Here is a 19,845-nt window from a genome sequence, read left to right as displayed (position 1 = left end):
ATTATATGTTTTGGTTTTGTATTTTTTATCCTCAAATGACCTAGCACCAAGTCATTACTGTTGGCAAATACCCGACCTTGTTGCTCTGTTGTTTTATCATCTGTCATTTGCCCAGAGTATCTCAATTCATTTGGCACTGGTGTCCATTTGGCTTGGCCTCATTTATTAAAATAGCATTCTACTGTTTCATGGCACATGCTCTGCATACATCTTTTGTTCTTCCTACCTTCCTTCTAGAGTTAGCATGTCTGTAAGGGACCAAGTACAGTGTAGTTTATAGTGATATTTTATCTGTATTTTAATAAATTTAGCTTTCCTGAAGTTCAGAGAGTAAAACAGCTGCACTGAGCAGGTGGTGGTGACACACACCTTTAATCCCAGTAGCCACAGTAGTTTGTCATAGAAACAGGGCAGTACTGGTGCACGCCTTTAATTCCAGCACTAGAGAGATATTTAAGACAGGATGAGACAACTCTCACCGTCTCATTCTGAGATTCCTAGAGGCAAGATCACCATTTCAGACTGAGGTAGAGTTAAGAGCCAAAGTCTGGCTGTTTTGCTTTTCTGGTCTTCAGGTTGAACGCTAATATCTGTCTCTGAGTTTTTATTAATTGTGGTTGGTTGATTTTACTCTTAGCTCTTTGGGGCCCACTACCCAACTCCCAAATAAGTACACAGATACTTACTCTTCCTTATGAGTGCATAACCTTAGCTTGGCTTGTTTTTACCCAGACTTTCTTAAATTTTTCCATCTATGTTTTGCCTCTGGGCTTTAACCTTTGTTCTATATGTCTTTCTTTCCTTCTTACTCCATGACTGACTGTGTTACTGCCCCTACATTTTCCTCTTCTTCCTCTTCTTCTCTCTTCTTCTATTTATTCTCTCTTCCTGAAAACCCCTCCCTATCTTTCTCCTGCCTAGCTATTGGCCATTCCGCTCTTTATTAGACCAATCAGGTGTTTTAGACAGGGAAAATAACAAGCATAAATAAATGTAACACATCTTCAACTAATATTCCACAACAGTAGAGCTTTTAGTAGGGCTACTGGAGACAGCAGTCTGGGTGTGATGTGCTTGCTGCTCCTGGGTTCACGGATTATATAGATTCCTCAGTGGACAGAATTGAGAAACATTAATAGCTCATTCTTATTTTTTTCATAACTTGACATTCTCATTCTTTATGTCTGCCTGCCATCTGTCCTCTGCTCCCCTTTCCTCTTTCTCCTCTCTCCTTGCTATCCTACTTAACATAAACCTGACTTCATGTGAATGTTTTCCTTTCTAGCCCTCTGCTTTTGCTTATTCATAGTTTCTTTTTTTCTGAATAGGGCTAATCTGTCTCTCATTATCTATGGTAGATTTGCTTGTTTTTCTCAACCTTAGTTGACTTTATGTAATTTAGAATTTTTAATGTATACTTTGTGAAAACCAGCTAACACTAGGGTGCAGTGTTTGCATACAGTTTTATTATTTTGGTCTGTATTTTTGTATTATCTAGTCTTTTGGCCTATTTCTGGAGTCCTTAGTTCAGTGTATTCTATGTTTTCATTTTTTCTGTGATCTTATGTAAAGAGATTTGTAAGAGTGTATACCTTATCCTAATTTTCCTAGCATTCTGGTTAATTCGTCATTTTAAGCAATTTATTTAATAAAATTTACTCAGTCATCCTTAGATCTTTATAGTGCGACCCATTAGTAGATTTTAGTATCAGCTACCAGAGTTTGATAGAGAACCTTCCCCACCTTTTCACACTTTCTACGTATGAACCTTCTATTATCCCAACCTCAGCACTGTGATAAACTCAGTACCTTCATTCATATTTGGCTGTAGTATAACATCTTAGTGTTCTTTATCTTGTTTCTAAGTGGTTAGACACAAAGATACAAAGCAGTCTTTCTGGGTTGCTAGAAACCATTGGTTTTATTGGTTGTTTCTCAGAGACTTAGGTAAAATTCTGTGGTTTCCTACTTGTTTTCCCAAAGTAGCTTCTGGCCATAAACCCAAACTGAATTCATGAACTCTGCTGATAACCTACTGTTTAACCTCAGGGATTATGCTCTTAAGAGTCTACTGTCAGTGCAGTTACCAACTTTAGCACCTTTTCAATTATGTGTATTAATGCTCCTACTCTTTTTACTCCACTGGAGTCAGGTGGATGCCTTATACTTATCAAGGGTGGTCATGATGGCACAGGCCTTTACTCTCAGCACTGGGAGGCAGAGTGAGATGGTTATCTATAAATTCAAGACTGTTTGGAATACATAGTGAGTTTCAAGCCAGCCAAGGCTACATAGTAAGATTCTGCAAACAACAGCGAAAGCAAGTTTATTCCTTTTCTAACTGTTAGAATTCTCAAGAGGAACAGAACTAATACAATGAATCTATATGTATATTAAAATGGGATTTATTACAGTAGTTTACATGCTGTGGTCTGTTGACCACATGCATGGCTAGTTGAACAATGTCTGTGTCCCAGCAGAAAGACTTAGTATCTGAGAGTTGTTCAGTCCACGAGGCTAGATGTCTCGGTCAGTCTTCAGTACATGTTGCAAGTCTGAAGAAGTAGGTCCTAATATCAGTGAAGGAATTCCTCAGCAGCAGATAGATGTACTTGCCAAAGAAGGTGAGCACTACAAAGGAAAAAGCAAAGTCTTCTTTTTATGTCCTTTTTGTGTGACCACCAGTGATCCAGGTTTAGGGTTGCTTCTTTCAACTTCAGTTAATCCAATTGAAAAAAAAATCCCTCACAGGTGTGCCCATCTGCTTACCTGATAGGCAATTCCAGAGGTAGTTGACAACCAAGATTAGCCATCACATTGCCTCCCATCTTCTGTTAGTAACGTATTTCTCACTCTCTTTTGGGCTCCAACATCTGGTGTCTTGTTAGCTTCATTCTCACCTTCCTGCTGCCCCATTGCCCTTATTGTGCTGCTCTGCCCTCTTCATTCAGGTCCTTCCAGGACAGGTTTCATACACCCTTCCTTCTCAAACGTGAATTTCCTTCACTCAGTCTCCTTCTCTGATACATTTACATAGCCCGCACTCATGTGAATTTTATTCACTCAGTGTTCAAGACATAAATCACACGTTTCTACACATTTATAAATCTTCATTAGTACTGTGGCTATCAGGTTCTCTTGGAAAGAGTTCCTGTATTTCTCTTTTTAATTTTGTTCCCTTTGCTTAGTGAACCAGTATCCCCCCCTTATAAATTGAATTAAATGAATGGTTTAATTTTCTCGCCTTTTATATTACCTCTTTTCAGAAAACAATATAGAAAAGTGATTTTTCTAACTTTTAAGAAAGTATTTGTGTTTCAAATGAAAACTTCTGTAAACTATGCATATGCCTCTTCATGTACTTACACAATCACTTACTGAGGTAACAATGAGGATCTCTGGCTAGGAAAAAGTATGATTTCAAAATTATTGGCTCATCATCACATCCATTCACAAATGTTTCTTCGTATTAATCTCAACACAGGTGAAGGTATTCTGCACATCCCCATAAGTGGAGATTGCTCATATATTTCCCAACTGCTCAGACCTGAGCAATGGCACAGAAACCATGTTAATTACAATACTATTTGGCCTATTAGCTCTGGCTTCTTGTTAACTAACTTCTACATCTTAAATTAACCCATTTCTGCTAATTTGTGTATCAACATAAGGCTGTGGCTTACTGGTGAAGATAAAGTGGTCATCTTTTCCCTTTGGAGGCTACATGTCATGTCTCTGACTCCACCTACTTTCTCTCTATAGCTCTTCCAGCCTGGCTATATTCTGCCCTGCTATAGGCTGGAACAGCTTCTTTATTGATCAATGGTAATAAAACATATCCATAGCATATAGAGGGGAATTCCTCATCACATCCCCATTTTTGTAGCTACTTGCTCAAGCCCCAACACACATTACCTGAAGCTGAGAATCTCATTTCACCTCATAGCTTGCCTGGATAAGGCTTGTTCAACAGTAGCAAGAGTGCTCGCAGTCTTTATGGAAATGAGAGCACTTTGCACAATCACCTGCCTTATTGTATGAGCAATGCTATGTCCTCTGATTCATTTAGATGTAGCCCATCCTTTAGATGCAGGCCAAGATTGAGTGTCTTTATTGCTAAAGCCATTATCTTTCACTGCCACCATCAGTTTCACTTCCCTTGACTTAAAACACGTTACTGTCAGTATATGCTTCATATGTGTATGCAGTGCAGTGTACTGTTGTGCTTCTGGTTACCTGCCTTCCCAGCCATTGCTAGTACAGAGAGGAAGGAAGAGGCAGAAAGGCAGAGAGATGGATGGGGAAGCAGAGAATATGGATCTTTGAAGGGTTTCAGTGACAAATTTGTAAGCAGTTGCAAGATGCATAATTCTGTTTGTAGTTGAGGTTTCAAATCAGGCTGATTTCAGTGTTATTGTGTGCCAGGATACGTTTGCCTTTGTTTCATATCTCCTGGAAGGTCAAACCGTATCAGCCTTTCTTTCATTTGTGTCTTCTGAAACAAACAAACAAAAAATGCGTTTAGTTCACTTGTAGCCTGCAAATCAATCAAATCTTTGAACAGGTGCCTACAGTGAATTTAAAGTTTTTGGTGTCATTTTTATAAATTATCATAGAACACATTCAGTTCTGTTTGGAAAAGAAGAATAAAGCTTTATGTTCTCACGGTAATACTCCTTAGAGCGAGCACACTACTTACTTGTGGTTGCTATGACTTATGTGTTTTCCAGCTTGTTTTGCTTCTTTTAAAATGGCTTATAATTACATTTTCATGAGAGTAGTTTCATAAATAGTTCAAAATAGTCGGTAGAAAATGCATTTCAGTAATTAAACACCAATTCTCTTTTTACAAAATAATTATTCTGATTTAATTTTAAAGAAACTATTTTAACTATGTTTTTATTTCTCTAGTTGCATTATGCCTTTAATAAGCTTAACTTGTTTCTGAAAAATTGAAATGATCTTTATTCAGAATAAGGCATACCTACCTTCAAATTTTTTATGTGAAATCTTTTTATAAGACAACATCTATAGTGTTATAATTTCTAGTTTTGATGCTTAGAGAAGGAAAAGTAGATACTGTGTCTTTAATGGAAAGCAAAAGGTTATCTTCTGTGGCCTTTGTGTGTATGTGCTGATGTGAATGTAGGCAGCCAGACAGGCGGTGTGTGCAGAGAGACTAGGGAACGGCTGCGGATCGATACATGTGGTGTGAAGTGAATTAATGTGAGGCAGGCCGTCTGTCTGTCATGAGATTGTGGGGAACGTGGGGCAGTGTTGGTCAGTCACTGCACAGATCTGCTTCCAATAAATTCCTGCCTTCTGCCTGAAATGCAACTGGAGATATTCACACACGCCCTTATTGTGAATTTACTTCATTCAAAGTAAATGCTCATATCAAATCATTGCCTCCAGTGTACTTTAATTAGATCACTAGAAAGCCATAGTTGTGAGAAACTGATGAAATAAAACTACCTGCTATTGTTTTGGATGTATTTTCAATCTCACTGGAAATCTATATTTTATGAGAATGAGAAATATAATTTTACTAACATTTTGTATGTTTTTGTTCTTCACTCTAACACTATTATCCCTTTCATCTAATTGTCAGTAAAATAATAGTGACAGTGAGCTGAGCTGATTTTATGTTCCAATATTTCTCAGTGTGCTGCATTAAAAACCTTACTAAATTATTGTTTTATTTTTGCTTGTCATCTTAGTCACCTGACGCTATAGAATTCTTCTGAGTTCATTTTGTTTGTCATTGCGTAGATATTATAAACTGGCTGTGAAAATGTTTATAAAGATAATATGGAAGACATGAAGCTTGTACATTTTAGCTAATGTATGTATTTTATTGTTGAAATTAAAAATGTATTTTATGTGTCTAAGTGTTTTGTTTGCTTGTAGGACTTTGCAGCACGTTTTTGTGCCTGGTGCTGTGAGAGGTCAGAAGAGAGCACCAGATCCTCTGGAACTGGTCTTACAGAGGGTTAGGAAGCCTGTGTGGGTGCTGGGCGCCGAACCTGGGTCCTCTGGAAGTACAGCTCATGCTCTAACTGCTGAACCATCTCCAGCTCCTATTGGTGGAATTTTTAGAATAGTTTTAGTCTATTGATTTTGAAGACCATATTTCTCTATATATTTTAAGACATTATCAAGTAACTTTTATATGTATGTATGTATATATGCATATTATGTATGTATGACTGGAAAGATGAATTATTTCAGGTCTTTGACAGTAATAAATGACCTTGTTTTACAGAAGTGGATAAGGTCTCATAAAGGTCTTCCTACTTCCTTCTCATAAAAGTCCGTTCCTCCCATCTGCTCAGTACAACATTCCCCACCCCATGTTCTCATAGCCAAACTTCCACTCACCAGTTTTCTGCTTCATTCCCTATTTCCCATTTCCTTCCTGAGTCTCAGGATAGATGCTATATAGGAAATCCATAATGGTAAAGTGTTCATTTTGTAACAGCTAGATTTGTATACTTCCTCTTTCCTACATTTACTATACCTATTTTTATTAGATTTCTTGCTATTTTATATATTTATAATATTTTATTTTCCTTGAAACGTCATCATTATTATTTCCTAGTAATTAGTTAATATAATTTGTGCTGTTGGATTGAAGTTATTTTCATGGTGTTCTAGTCAATCCAGGTTTGCTGAACTTTTTGCCCAGTACTTTGAATATATTTATCAAAATAGCACACTTTAGTTTATTTTAATATAATTTGACAAGTCAGCTCACTAACATGACTTATATAAGCAGAAACCATATTATCACATATTCAACAGTTTAAACCCTTGCTTATGAACAAGAAGTTTATATGTACAGATCTTTAAAGAATCTTTTTTATAATTTTCCACAATATTTAATCTTTCTTTGATAATCACAAGGAAGTAATTTTTGCTTTGAAAGACTTACACATTTTATATCAGTAACAGTAATTTCCTCTTGTCTGTATTCCTTTGAAACCAATAGTACAGAGGTTAGGGAGATGGTTGAGCAGGTGAGCACTTATTGCACAGCCTTAGGCACCGGAGGCTGGAGACAGAGTTTAGTAGTGAAGTACATACTGACCGGGGTTCAGTTCCCAGCACCCACACCAGGAAGCTCAAAAGTACATGGAACTCTAATTTCAGGTTTCTGGTAACTTCGTCTGATCTTCATGGGCTCCAGAAACATGTGTGGTATACACACATTCATACAGTCCCTTACGTCTCACAAGATTTAAATATATAAAAAGCATAAGAACCTAAGGACATAGTCACCATGTAAAAGCAAGGTAGAGCAAAGCAAATGTGTAATCAGTATTGGTGGAGGCAGAACATGTGCATCTCAGGCCTGCTAGCCCATCCCAGCCAATCAGGGAGTTCCAAGCTATCAGAATAATCATTTGTCAATAGATAAGATGCCGGGGGAGGAGGTTGGGATGAGGAAAGAGAGAAAGGAAGAAACTTCTTGTGAACCGAGGCCTTCACACATACATGCATTGACAAGCACACCTGTATACCTTTGCACACATATACGTACTACACACATACATACACATGCTCACACAGAGAAAATATTTTGTCACAGTCTTCATTTCTGTTTTGACTGTGATATAGTATTATTTATTGTATATTTTTTACATAGTTAAATATACATATAATTTACATACAGTAAAATGTATCATTTTGGCTCAAAGTTTTGAGCAATGTGTTTGGCTTTGTACATACTACCACAAGCAGGATATCGAGTAGGTTTGTTTTTAAAGGTTGGTTTATCAAATCCTTTGTTGTACTCTCAGTCCCTATCAGCTACTGATACTGTGATGTCTGTCTGCTTTAAGACAGTACGTAGCATACACGTAAATACTGTGGAGATAAGAAGTAGCCACATTATGGCGTAGGGTTTATAACAATGCTGTGATGCCTTCTTTCATAGGTAGAGAATAAAGTGCTTAGCATTATTTTAAAATTCTATTAGATCTTTTTATATGGCTTGAAATTTTAAAGTTATTTCCTGAAAACAGACTGCTAAAATTAGCTTTTTGAAGGACTTGAGAATGTTATGATTTGGTTTTCTATCTTTAGCACTTTTAGCCTTCACTTTCTTCCAGAACATTTATAAAGAGTTTTAGGAAATTGGTTGCCCTCATTACATAGTATTATGGGAATTATGACACAGAGCTTTTTGGAAAAGATGGTCTCTTCCTTTTTTACTTATTGGTAACTAAATAGCATGGAAGATCGAATTTTGTCTTAAGGCAAAATCAGGAACATAGCTTAAATATTTTTTTAATGCATGCAATTTTGGGTTGATGATGTCATTTAGTTGCTCATCTAGGTCAGCAGTCCTAGCCTGCGGGAGGTAATGGCAAGAGAAACAAAAGTTCAAGGTCATCCTCAGCTGTGTTGCAAATTCCTGGCCAGCAGAGATTGTGCAAGGCCTTTGTGTTACCCTCAAAATAAGAACAAAACAAGAGAAAGTTATGTCTTTCTTATAGAAGAAAATTCTCATTGGAATTTTATTTCCTCCTCCATAAATACTTTCCTGGTCTTTTTTTCTTCATCTACTTTTGGGGAGCAGGGACTACCCACAGTGTACACACAGTGGCATGGGTGCTTTGTTTGGTACAGAATGTTAGAAAGCCCAGTATGTATAGGTAGCTTTAGTGAGATATAATTTATTTACTACAGTGTCCCCAAGCAGACACAATTCAGAGAGCTTTTAGCTCATTCATACAGCTGTGCAGCCATCAGTACAGTCATCTTTGGAAAAATGTTCGAAAGTGAGCCCAATACTCACCAGCATCTTTCCTGGCTCCCCACCCCTCTCATCTGTAGGCCAATGTGCTGCTCCGCTTCTGTCTCAGTAGATTTCACTGCCTTGACTGTTCAGTGTCGTAAGATGAGGTAATTTCTTTTATTTAAGTTTCTAGTGTTTATGTTGCAGCATCTATCCTGATATCTTTATATCAGGATAATATAATAATATCAGCTCTGATAAGAGCTCCATCTTCTTGGATTGCTGCATAGTATTCCACTAAATGACTCACTGGTGAGATTTGGAAGTTTCTCATACACTCTAGATACTGGTCGCTTGTTGGATATGTGATTTAAAAAAATTTCTTTGGTCTGTGCCTTGCCTTTTTTTTCCTCTTAATAGGGTTTTTGCAGAGTAAAAGTTATTTTAATCCTGATGAGGACCACCTAATCAATATTTCTTTGCATGGATTATGTTTTTAATGTCAAGTCTAACATTAGAATTCAATAATTTTTTAATTTAAAAATTCTAATTGTTTTACATTTTATATTTAAGCCCATAATTCATTTGGAGTTGATTTGGTATAAGCTATGTATTCGAGTTTGGTTGTACTTTCCTCCTGATGATTCATACGTAAGAACTTTATCTTCAGTGTGGCAATACTGAGAGGTGGTGGAGCATCTCAAAGGTAGAGCTCAGTGAGATTTGGTCACTTATTGGTGATATTCTCTGGAAGTGATTGGGGTAGTTCTTATGGGACTCCGTGCTTGCTCTGTCTTCTTGTACAATTATGTGATCTTTCTTTCCACATTCTTGCTATGACGATTCTATATACCATTTAGCATGAGGTCCTCACCCACTACATGCCAACCCCAGGTCCTTGGTACTCCAGAAGACATATACACAGTGAAATTTTATTAAACTGGTAAGAAAATAAAATATGTAACTTTTAAAGAAATGAATAGATCTAGAAATTACATTAAGTGATAATAAATTTGACTAGATTCATAATGGTAACTACTACATATTCTCTGTCATGTGGGGTGCCTAGCTTCTAATTTACAGCCCCCCTCCCTTTCTCTCTCTCTCTCTCTCTCTCTCTCTCTCTCTCTCTCTCTCTCTCTCTCTCTCTCTCTCTCTCTCTTGTTTATAGCTTGTGATGTAATGACTTGGGGTTTCAGATAAGAAAACCTGCATTTCAGCTCTGGCTTCGGAACTTAGCAGTAGTGTTAGGTTGAGCAGTTTGTCTCTCTGCTCAAATAGGATGAATATAAATGGCTTTTCTATAAGTCTCAACATTCACTTTCATCGAATCTCTTTTCTTCAAAGGAAAGGAAAATACTAATGATCATTACTGTCCACACTGTTCTTTAATATCTTTATTCTAGCTTCTCTGATCATTTTTAGAATTTCTGTGTGTTAGCAAAGAATGAGAATGAGATTTCAAAGGTTATATTTTAATTCGACTATATGAAAAGTGAGCTTTGATTTTTAAAAATTATTTGAATAATATGTCCTTTAGGAATGTATTTATCTTTTTCTTTCTATCCCCTTCTCTTTGTGATTATTTCCCAAGTAGATTGTGTTGATTAAATAATTAGTACTTTTCTAATAAATCTTTCCTTCATGTTAAAATTGATCTTTTGAACCCAACAATAAATATATTGCAGTAGAGTGGTAATATCATCTTTTTCTTTTCATTGGGGAACATTTGGAGATTATTATTCTCTTTTTCTGTCCCCTAGTACTTTACCTCCTTTGTGCCTCTCCAGCCTCCCACCCTCTAAAGCAAATGATGCTACTATCATGGGGTGTTCTGTCATTCAGTCTTTAGGTCTTGTGGTCACCTACTGTTAGGTCCAAATTGACATCACTGATGGTGGGGAGTGGATTAAGGCTTTTTTCTCTCTTGGTGCCTTTGGTAAGCTGGGGAATTGTGTGCCACGCACCGCGCCCCCGTGTCTGCACTCTGCGCTGGCACCCAGTTACCGAGCTTCGGGCAAGGGGGCTGGAGGTTAAAATACACAAACACGCACAGACAGACAGCGACACGGGTCATCCTTGAATTCCCCAAGAATGCCCCCTTTATTGTGTTCAGGGGCAGATTATATAGAGATAGCCACGCCCCAGCCAAAAACACTCTCCTGCCATCAGGAACTCCTGAAAATCTCCTGCTCAGAGCACCTGTAGGCAACTCAGATCAGGGGATTACAAGAAATTCAGGATCTGGGGTCTCACTGCTCCCAACAATTGTGTAGTTCAGTATACCTCAGAAGAAAAGAAACCCTTTGGTATATATAGCATTTACTTTGTAAAGCATTTGGATGACTTCTGTTTAAACAAATATTAAATTACTTCTTTAAAAGACGTGTTTTGAATTTCTACTTCTATAGTAGCTATGATGGACTGGTGATAATAATGTAAAAGCACTATGAAGCCTGTTGTTACTCATTGCCAACTCAGAAATAATATGGCAGATGCAAATTGACACCAGAATATTTTATCAGAAATGTAAGGATAGCTATGCAGGAAGAAGACATTTGTGTGAATTAGCAGAATGGAAACTTTTTTTGGGTATGATAATTATGTTCCTTCTAATTCTTTCACAGAGGAAAATGTTTTTCTTTGGAGGCAGTACAATTCTCAGAGCACAGCTCCTTCTGTTGTGCTCCCCTTCCTGCCTGCCCCATGTTATGAACACACTCAAATAGTACTTTTCCCCCCTGAGTGCTGTCCACGTCTGTTTAACATAAACATAGCAAAAGTCTTGACGATGAGATGACGTAAGCGATATGGTGATGCGATAGCACAAGATAAGTTAGCATAAGTATAGCCAAAGTCCTGTGAAATTAATCAAAAAATATAATTTACATCACCATTTGGGGTTTGATTTTCTCCATTGTTGGTTGAAACTTAAATACAGGATATACCCACGTACATCCTTCCAAATAAATAATAAAACAAAGATGAGTGCTTTAGTCATTTATCTCTGTGCTATACTTTGTCAGACTATCTTTGGACTAAACAGCAGCTTTACAAGTTTCGCTCTGTTTCTGTCATTCTGTAAAGTGAAATCTTGTCACTCTTGCCTGTTTTAGCTGGAGTCACTACAGAAGCCATGCAGACTATGGCAGCAGCTCCAGATACCTCAGGACCGGAAGCCAAAGTCCAGGAAGAAGAGCATGACCTCGTGGATGACGACATCACTACTGGTAAGCATGGTTTACCATGTGCTTTGTTGGAGCTTTGGTTAGTATTTCATACTGTTTGCTAAGTCATGGACTGGGGCTGCATCTTTTGAGGGATGGCTGGAGACTCGAAGTGGAACTGTCGATTTGGTCCAGGATGACACATGTCACCGTGACAGTGAGCCTGTGAGCTGTGACTTGATTTTGTGGAAAACCTTTTAATTGTGAAGCTAGAATCATTATTAAAGCCCTGGAACATATAGAGGCACATATATGCCCATTAGGCTGTGAAAGCCTCTGCAATTACAAGGTTGAATTCAAGAATAATTAAGTTGTAGTGGCAATATATATATAGTATAGGCTGCATACGAAAAAGTACACATGTTCTTTATACTGCAGTCGAGGAACTGAACTGAGTGCTGCTTTTTAAAGGTATTAGCTTGGAGTGGGCATCAAATCTCTTACGTGTATTACCTGTCATGGAACCAGACATGCAGCAAGTTTTGCAAAGCTCATATATGACGTATTTAGCCTGCCATTGTATCATTTTGATTAATTTTAATGGCTGAATCTCTACATTCATTGTGCTCCATTTCTTTGTATGTGCCGAGGATAAAATACTGAATAGTTTTATTGAGATTAAGGATTTTGTTATTGTTGTTTAGGACCAGATGGCTAAAAGTAATTAAAAATGTGACCAAAATTTCTAATTTCTATGAAATGTGAATATTCGCCAACAACTTTAAAAGAAGTATCACCAGAAAATAAGAACTCAATTTTTATGTTAGCTCTTTATTAATTCTTTGTGTGTCTCACGTCATGAATCCTGATCATACTCCTCTCTCCATCCACTTGCCTCCTTCCTTTGCCCTTGTGACCTCCCCCACCAAAATAAAACAAAATTTAAAAATATAGCCAACTGGCCTTGGTGAGTTCCCGATAGAACATCCCCATTGTCTCAGTGTGTGGGTGCACCCCTCGCGGTCCTGAGTTCCTTGCTCGTGCTCTCTCTCCTTCTGCTCCTGATTTTGGACCTTGGGATTTCAGTCCGGTGCTCCAATGTGGGACTCTGTCTCTGTCTCCTTTCATCGCCTGATGAAGGTTAATATCCAGGAGGATGACTATGTTTTTCTTTGGGTTCACCTTCTTATCTAGCTTCTCTAGGATCATGAATTATAGGCTCAATGTCCTTTGTTTATGGCTAGAAACCAATTATGAGTGAGTACATCCCATGTTCCTCTTTTTGGGTCTGGCTTACCTTACTCAGGATAGTGTTTTCTATTTCCGTCCATTTGCATGCAAAATTCAAGAAGTCATTGTTTTTTACTGCTGAGTAGTACTCTGGGTCTGAAAAAGCATGGGATAAAACCGGATTCGCTGAACATTGCGGACAATGAGGACTACTGAGAAGTCAAGAACAATGGCACTGGGTTTTGATCTTACTGCACGCACTGGCTTTGTGGGAGCCTAGGCTGTTTGGATGCTCACCTTACTAGACCTGGAAGGAGGTGGGCAGTCCTTCCACTTCCCACAGAGCAGGGAACCCTGACTGCTCTTTGGGCTGATGAGGGAGGGGGAGTTGATTGGGGGAGGGGGAGGGAAATGGGAGGTGGTGGTGGGGAGGAGGCAGAAATCTTTAACAAGTAAATAAAAAAAATATAGCCAAAACCAAAACAGAATAAAACAAAGACTTGGCATGGAAGCTATAGTATGACCCAGTGAATCACACAGTATATACACCCTTAGTCCACAAAGCTTTAAGAGTAAAATTTTGGAGAGAAGAGAAAAACGAAGGTTACTAGGAAAAAAATTTAGATCAATTAAAAACAGTTTTTTTAAGAATTTATGATGAGAAAACCATGATGAGCAAGCCAGAAAGCAGCATTCACTCAGCATTTTTCCATGGCTTCTACGCCAGCTTCTGCCTGCAGGTTCCTGCCTTGAGTTCTTATTCCAACTTCCCTGGATGATGGACTGCAAGCTGTGAGCTGAAGTAAACCCTTTTCTCTTCAAAGAAAAGAGTAAACTAAAAATTAAAAATAGAGTTTTCTTTCTTAGCAGTGCAACAAGTCTATTACTGTTACCATCTGAACGCCTTCCTTTGACTTCTTCCCACTGGGAAGAAGGTGAAAGAGCTCAATGATTTCTTTAGATAATTGCAAAACTTATGTCTAAGAACTGTACTCGTAGTAGGCAGTGACTTTGAATACATTTTTCCTAAGTAGGAGATGATGTGGTTTCATTGTTACATTTTTTAATATAATAATTTTTACTTTTTTGAAGTTATAATTGTAACATTTTCCCTTTTTGTCTTCCTTCCTTGGATTCTCCCACTTTCTCTCTTTCAAATTCATGGCCTCTTTTTCTCTGTTGTAACATATATACAGGCATGCATGTATACATATATTTTCCTAAATATACAGCTATCACCTCAGTCTGTATAATGTTACCTGTATGTATATAATCTTGGGTATCTTATACACTTGGAATGGATGACCAGCCTTTTGTTTGTTTGTTTGTTTATTTTTTAACATGTAAGTTTTCTGGTGAGGATAGCATCTAATTTAAATATGTCTGCTTAGGGACCTCCACATTTTCTGAAGTCTTTTGGCATTTAACAATTAGTACAATTTGTTTCAATAACTACTAAAACATATCTTTCCTTTGTAGATGTTTCTTAAGAAGATACATTTTAGCTCCTGTTTTTATTTTTTTTAAACAGTGCTGTGGATGTGTTTTATCTTAATTCCCTAGACAGCTAAAGACCTCTATAAAAAGTAGTTGTTTAATTTCTTGTAAAGGAGGGTCTGCCTTTGCAGTAGTAAAACAGATCAGTGAACATTCAGAATAAAGATCATTGTAAGCACTCAAGTAAACATTAAGAAATTAATTGAAAATTTAGAGTATGCAATTACAAACACATGAGATTGTGTTATAGCTCACAATTGTGTCCTTTCAAGTTTAATGTCGTTTTAATGTAAGTCTCATTTGGAGAATTAATTCATTCTGCCTACCATGTATTTTAATCTGTTTAATTTGGCTAAATGTGTGTGACGAATGGCTTCTGTCAGTTGATTTATTCGCTTCATGCCATGGGTACTAGCAGCAAGATTGTTCAATATCCAAAGTCTTTAAATAACCAAAAAAAAAGCCTTCGTTAACATGTTGTCAGAGCAGTGAGCGCGCTGCCGTCTCTTGATTGTTCAGGTTGCCTTTAGACTGTGCGGCTTGATTAAGCTGTGATATAGATTTTTGTGACAGTTTAGAAGAAAACCATATTTCTTTTTATTGACTAGAATCCTATATAAATTGCGTTATGGAAAATACGGTAGCTGCATCAAGAAAAACCCATTTTGAGCACGGTCTTATTTTGGGATGGGCAGTATTGTTGAGTCCCAGCAATGCAGAGTGGAAGAAAGGCTGCCAGCGTTGCCAGTACCTGTGGGGAAAAATGCAATTCATTTGTTTTAGTTATTTTAAGTCAATTGTTAATAATATCTCTTCATAAAATAACTAGAAATTATATCACGACAAAATGAGTTGGATTTATGTTAATGTGGATAGCTGTTTAATTTTTATTTTTGTTGTTATCTGATACTTTTCTTAGAAGCAATTTGACCATTTACCAGTTGAAATACAAAATATAATTTCCTGTTTTTGCTAAAGGAAGGATGATTGTTTCTGAAATATAATTTTGGCTGAGAATTTCTGAGGGATGAGTGCTGTCTTAAGACATTTTAGCTGAATCCAGCTCCTTTTGTTGGTGGTTTCCTTGCAGACGTGAGGCAGCCAGGAGAAAGCCTCCTAAGTGTGGGCTTTGATCAATGGAACTAATTAAGTGTATTTGAAATGAAGAGTACTTAATTGGGAGAGAACAGCTGGAAAAACTGGAAGGAAAAAAATTGAGTCCCGATTGAGACGATTTAAACCTTTGCCATGTCGTTTAAACAATATGCTGCTGCTATTTCTACCTTTCTTTTTCAACCTGATACCCATTGATCAGCGCTGCAGTGTGGTGCTGTGTGCGTGTGAACACCCCAGATTTACTTACCATCCTTTAATTATGTGCTTCAAGTTATATATCGCATTTATTTTGGTAGGTCAGCATTTTATATAATAAATATTAAATCTTACTTTCTATGAGTTTCATGTCATATATTATACATAGGAAATGTTCTTTCTCAAAGAATACCTCAGTGTTTCCAATATTCTGTTTATTTAAGATCTAAGATCTTTCCCCCCAATAATATTATGGCCAGATTATTCACAATTTCTGGATTAAAATTGTTTTATACCTGTATGTTTGTTTTTGTTCATATACTTTTTCTGAGAATTATAACCTATGTATATATACTCTGTATATATTATGTAGATACACTTTGTAATCAATATTGTTAATAATGTGTCTGTTTTGTTTATTAATTTATTATTCATACGAGCTTTGATCATGTTCATTTAGAGGATCTTATTCTCCTGGTGTCCTCCATCCCTTCTGTCTCTTAAAAGCTTTCTCCACCTCTTCTTCCATGGGGTTCCCTGAGCTCTGAGGGGAGGGATTTGATGGAGACAACCCATTCAGGGGTTTCAAAGTTTCTTGTTCTTTTTATAATGCTGGCTGTGGGTCTCTGTATTTGTTTGCCATCTACTGCAGGAGGAGGCTTCTCTGATGATGGCTGAGCAAGGCAGTCTAGAGAATATCTCTAGGAGTCATTTTATCACTATAGTTTTTTTAAAGGTTGCATTATTATGATTTTATATGACATTATTGTACTAATAAGACAGAGCTCATTAAAAACTGACCTTCATAGAAAAAATTTAGATGAAGCAGGATTGATTCTTGAGTAGGCGTTCTGTGTGGCATCCTTTTCCTTTATCCCGTATCTTCATGGTGAAGCAGGCATTCTGAGAATGGGGTGATGAGTTGTTTAAAATTTCAAACTCAAAATATTTTAGAAGGGCTTTACTAATAACCTACATGCATCCCTTTAAGAAAATTGCTGTATTTGTCTTTAATGTCTTCTCTCTTATTTAATATAACAAGAACACAATGGAACATTTAATAGTGAGAAAGTGTCAAAGTCACTAACATTGTCAGGTAAGATCGCTCACAGGTTCAGCTGCTCAAAAATGGAAGCATCTGTGAGAAACACATCGGAATGGACCTATTAACTTTATACATCTTGGGTTTTTTTGTAAAATTATAATTAAGTGCCTTTAGTTCCCACCTCAGAGACAAGTACTTCCCTCCCCGTTACTGACATGCAAGTGCTGCTTACGTGGTTTTCTATTGCTGTGAATCCTGTGCTGTGAGCACTGTCTGTGCCTGCTTCTCCATCTCAGTTGCATTTGTAACTATAAAGTTTAGGTCTAATTATTTACTAATGTTTGTTTTACTTAGTTTGTATATCTGGGAGGAAATTCATTTTTGATAAAGTAATGTATATTTCTATAAGTTTGCATTTATGTCTTTTTAATTATAGAATCAAAGTCCTTTTTCTTGGAATGACATCAGAGATCTTTATTTTACCTTTTTTTTTAACTGGTCATTTCTTTATGACAGACTTAAGTAATTAATACCTGGTGTCATACAGCCTTATGTGTTGATTTGGGTAGAAGAGTCTCTTTATGATTTCCTATAAAGACCTAGCAATGATTAAGGTAGTATTTCTATATATGCTCTATTTTGAATAATCTCTGGCAATCTTATTAATTTAGTGTATGTAATTTTGGCTCACATTAGTGTTGGTGTTCTTTAAAATATGTCATTGATAAAATAGGCCACAATATATTAACTCATGGAATGTATGTTTTAGTAGCGGAAACAGACAGTAAAAATAATAGTTAAATGTACACTTTGTAGGATAAGATACGCTTCAGAAAAGAAAAGGTGGAGAAGAGTGGGATGCATCCACCATGCTACAAGTCTTTATGTTTAAAGAATTGGACATGACTCTTACTAGGTCTGTGAACAAGGAAACAAGCTTGCACAGAGGACATTTGCAGGGCCTTGTGCTTGACTGCTAATAGCTTTAGAGCATTACGTGAGCCCCACATGATTTCACATTACGAGCCTATACTGTCTTACATTCTCAGGGAATGATTTTGGAGGATTTTCTTCTTTTTTTAAAAAGTAAGATGATTATCAGAGCCTATTGCTATGCTTACAGAATTAGATGAGCAGTGTGGTAGTTTCCTGCCTCAGTGTTCATAATTAAGGTAGACAAGCAAGGCCTGGTGATGTAGCTCGATGGTAGAGTTCTTGCCCAGCATGTTGAAAGCTGCAGGTTTAGTTCCCAGCACCACAAGAAAATCAAAGTGAGGCCAAAATACTCTCTGCTTTGGTAGGGGTGGGGCATCACACATTTCTTCTTTAAAATTCCCAGCACTACTTAGGACTACTGTTATAAGATTGCAAATAGAAACATTTTTTGCTGTTGCTACAGCCTTTTTTTTATTACATACACGTTAAATTTAAAGCTCATTGTTCTGCCTGGTGTTCTGAAGTCGTCACTATAAACTTGACACCTTAACAAATATTCATGTATTAAAGTCTCAACATGTCTGTTAAGATAAAGCTGGAAAGAATGTCTGGTCTGAGACTAAATATTGATTTGCTCATTTGACTACTTTCTAAAGGCCCTATTCATGACATATTCTTACATTTTTTTTCTGACTAAAAGATGGGAAATTTGCCATGTTAAAGTCTAGATAGGCTTCATTAGAAAAAAAAAAGGAGCATTATTTATTCAGAGATCAAAATTGCTTTCCTAACATGAAAAGAGACTTTGTAATTAGGGAGAGTTATACCTGGGGCTTTGCCTTTCTCATTTTTAAACTTATAATTGGCAGTGTATAGAGGAGTGCAAGGCACACACATGGACGTATGTGACTTCTTGTAAACAGCGTTTGTCCTTTCAGTTCTTGACCTTGCATCCTGCTTTTGCCTTTTACTTTAGAGATCACAATATAATTACTTCCTTTCTCCCTTCCCTTTCCTCCCTCTGAACCTTCCCATGTGTCTTTCTGTTCTCTCTTTCCAATTTATGGCCTCTGTTTTTTTCATTAATTGTTATTAGAGGTAGATATATGTCTATATCTCCCTAAATATAACCTGTTCCGTCTGTAAAAGATGACTTGTGTGTTTTCAGGGTGATAGTATGGTTTAGGATAACCAACTAGTGAGTGTGCTCTTCCCCGGAGAACATTTCTCCCACTGACCATTCCTTAGCTGTCTGTAGTATTTGTGTAGTGTTGAGACCTCATGCTCTGCCCCTCCCCACCTCCTGCCCACTTTGGCACGCCTATTGGTATCCTTGTTCAGGTCCTGTTTAGGCAGCCATGCTGGCAAGGGTTTATGGGTGGAGCTTCTGACAGTATTAGGAAAGACAGTCTCCCAACAAAGTTCCCATTCCTATCATTCGCACAATTTTCCACCCCCTCTTCCATAATGTTTCCTAAGCTTTAGGTCAAGTAGTGTTCTGTAAATGTATCCATTGAGACTGGCTTTCCCAGTCTGCATTTTGATTGGTTGTGGTTTTCTGTAATGGCCTTCTTCTCTTGCAAAGACAAGTTTCCTTGATGAGGAGTGAGGATTAAATCTTTGTAAACTGCTGTTACCCATTCTTTGACTTAGAATGCTACCATAGTACAGATATATCATGTTCAGGCTCTTACGCAGGTTACTAAGGCTGTTAGTTATTAACCATGAAGTGTTCTGAGAACAGATACCAACCAAAGTAGCGACTTTATAGTTTTCTGAGTAGAATATCTATTTCTTAATTATTTTTCTATGTTTTACTTTTTAACTCGAGGAAAAAATGTAAATTAAAGTATGTTTTTTTAATATAATTTTTTATTGAAAAAAAAAGATTTCCGCCTCCTCCCCGCCTCCCATTT

At 37.1% G+C, this 19,845-nt stretch overlaps 1 protein-coding gene across 2 annotated transcripts in view; it reads left to right on the top strand.

The window, feature by feature from the left end:
* Wdr7 (WD repeat domain 7) overlaps positions 1-19,845 on the top strand; it is a 266,283-nt gene that overhangs the window by 103,850 nt on the left and 142,588 nt on the right. For both annotated transcript variants that reach the window (XM_050157965.1, XM_050157966.1), the window contains exon 19: positions 11,860-11,973. In XM_050157965.1, coding sequence (XP_050013922.1) covers positions 11,860-11,973 — 114 coding nt within the window. The remainder of the gene's footprint in view (positions 1-11,859; positions 11,974-19,845) is intronic.

Source organism: Alexandromys fortis, unplaced genomic scaffold (genome assembly GCF_014885135.2).
Source record: "Alexandromys fortis isolate MF-2015 unplaced genomic scaffold, M_Fortis_MF-2015_v1.1 scaffold_94, whole genome shotgun sequence".
Taxonomy (NCBI): domain Eukaryota; kingdom Metazoa; phylum Chordata; class Mammalia; order Rodentia; family Cricetidae; genus Alexandromys; species Alexandromys fortis.
This window is presented reverse-complemented; position numbering and strand designations above follow the sequence as displayed.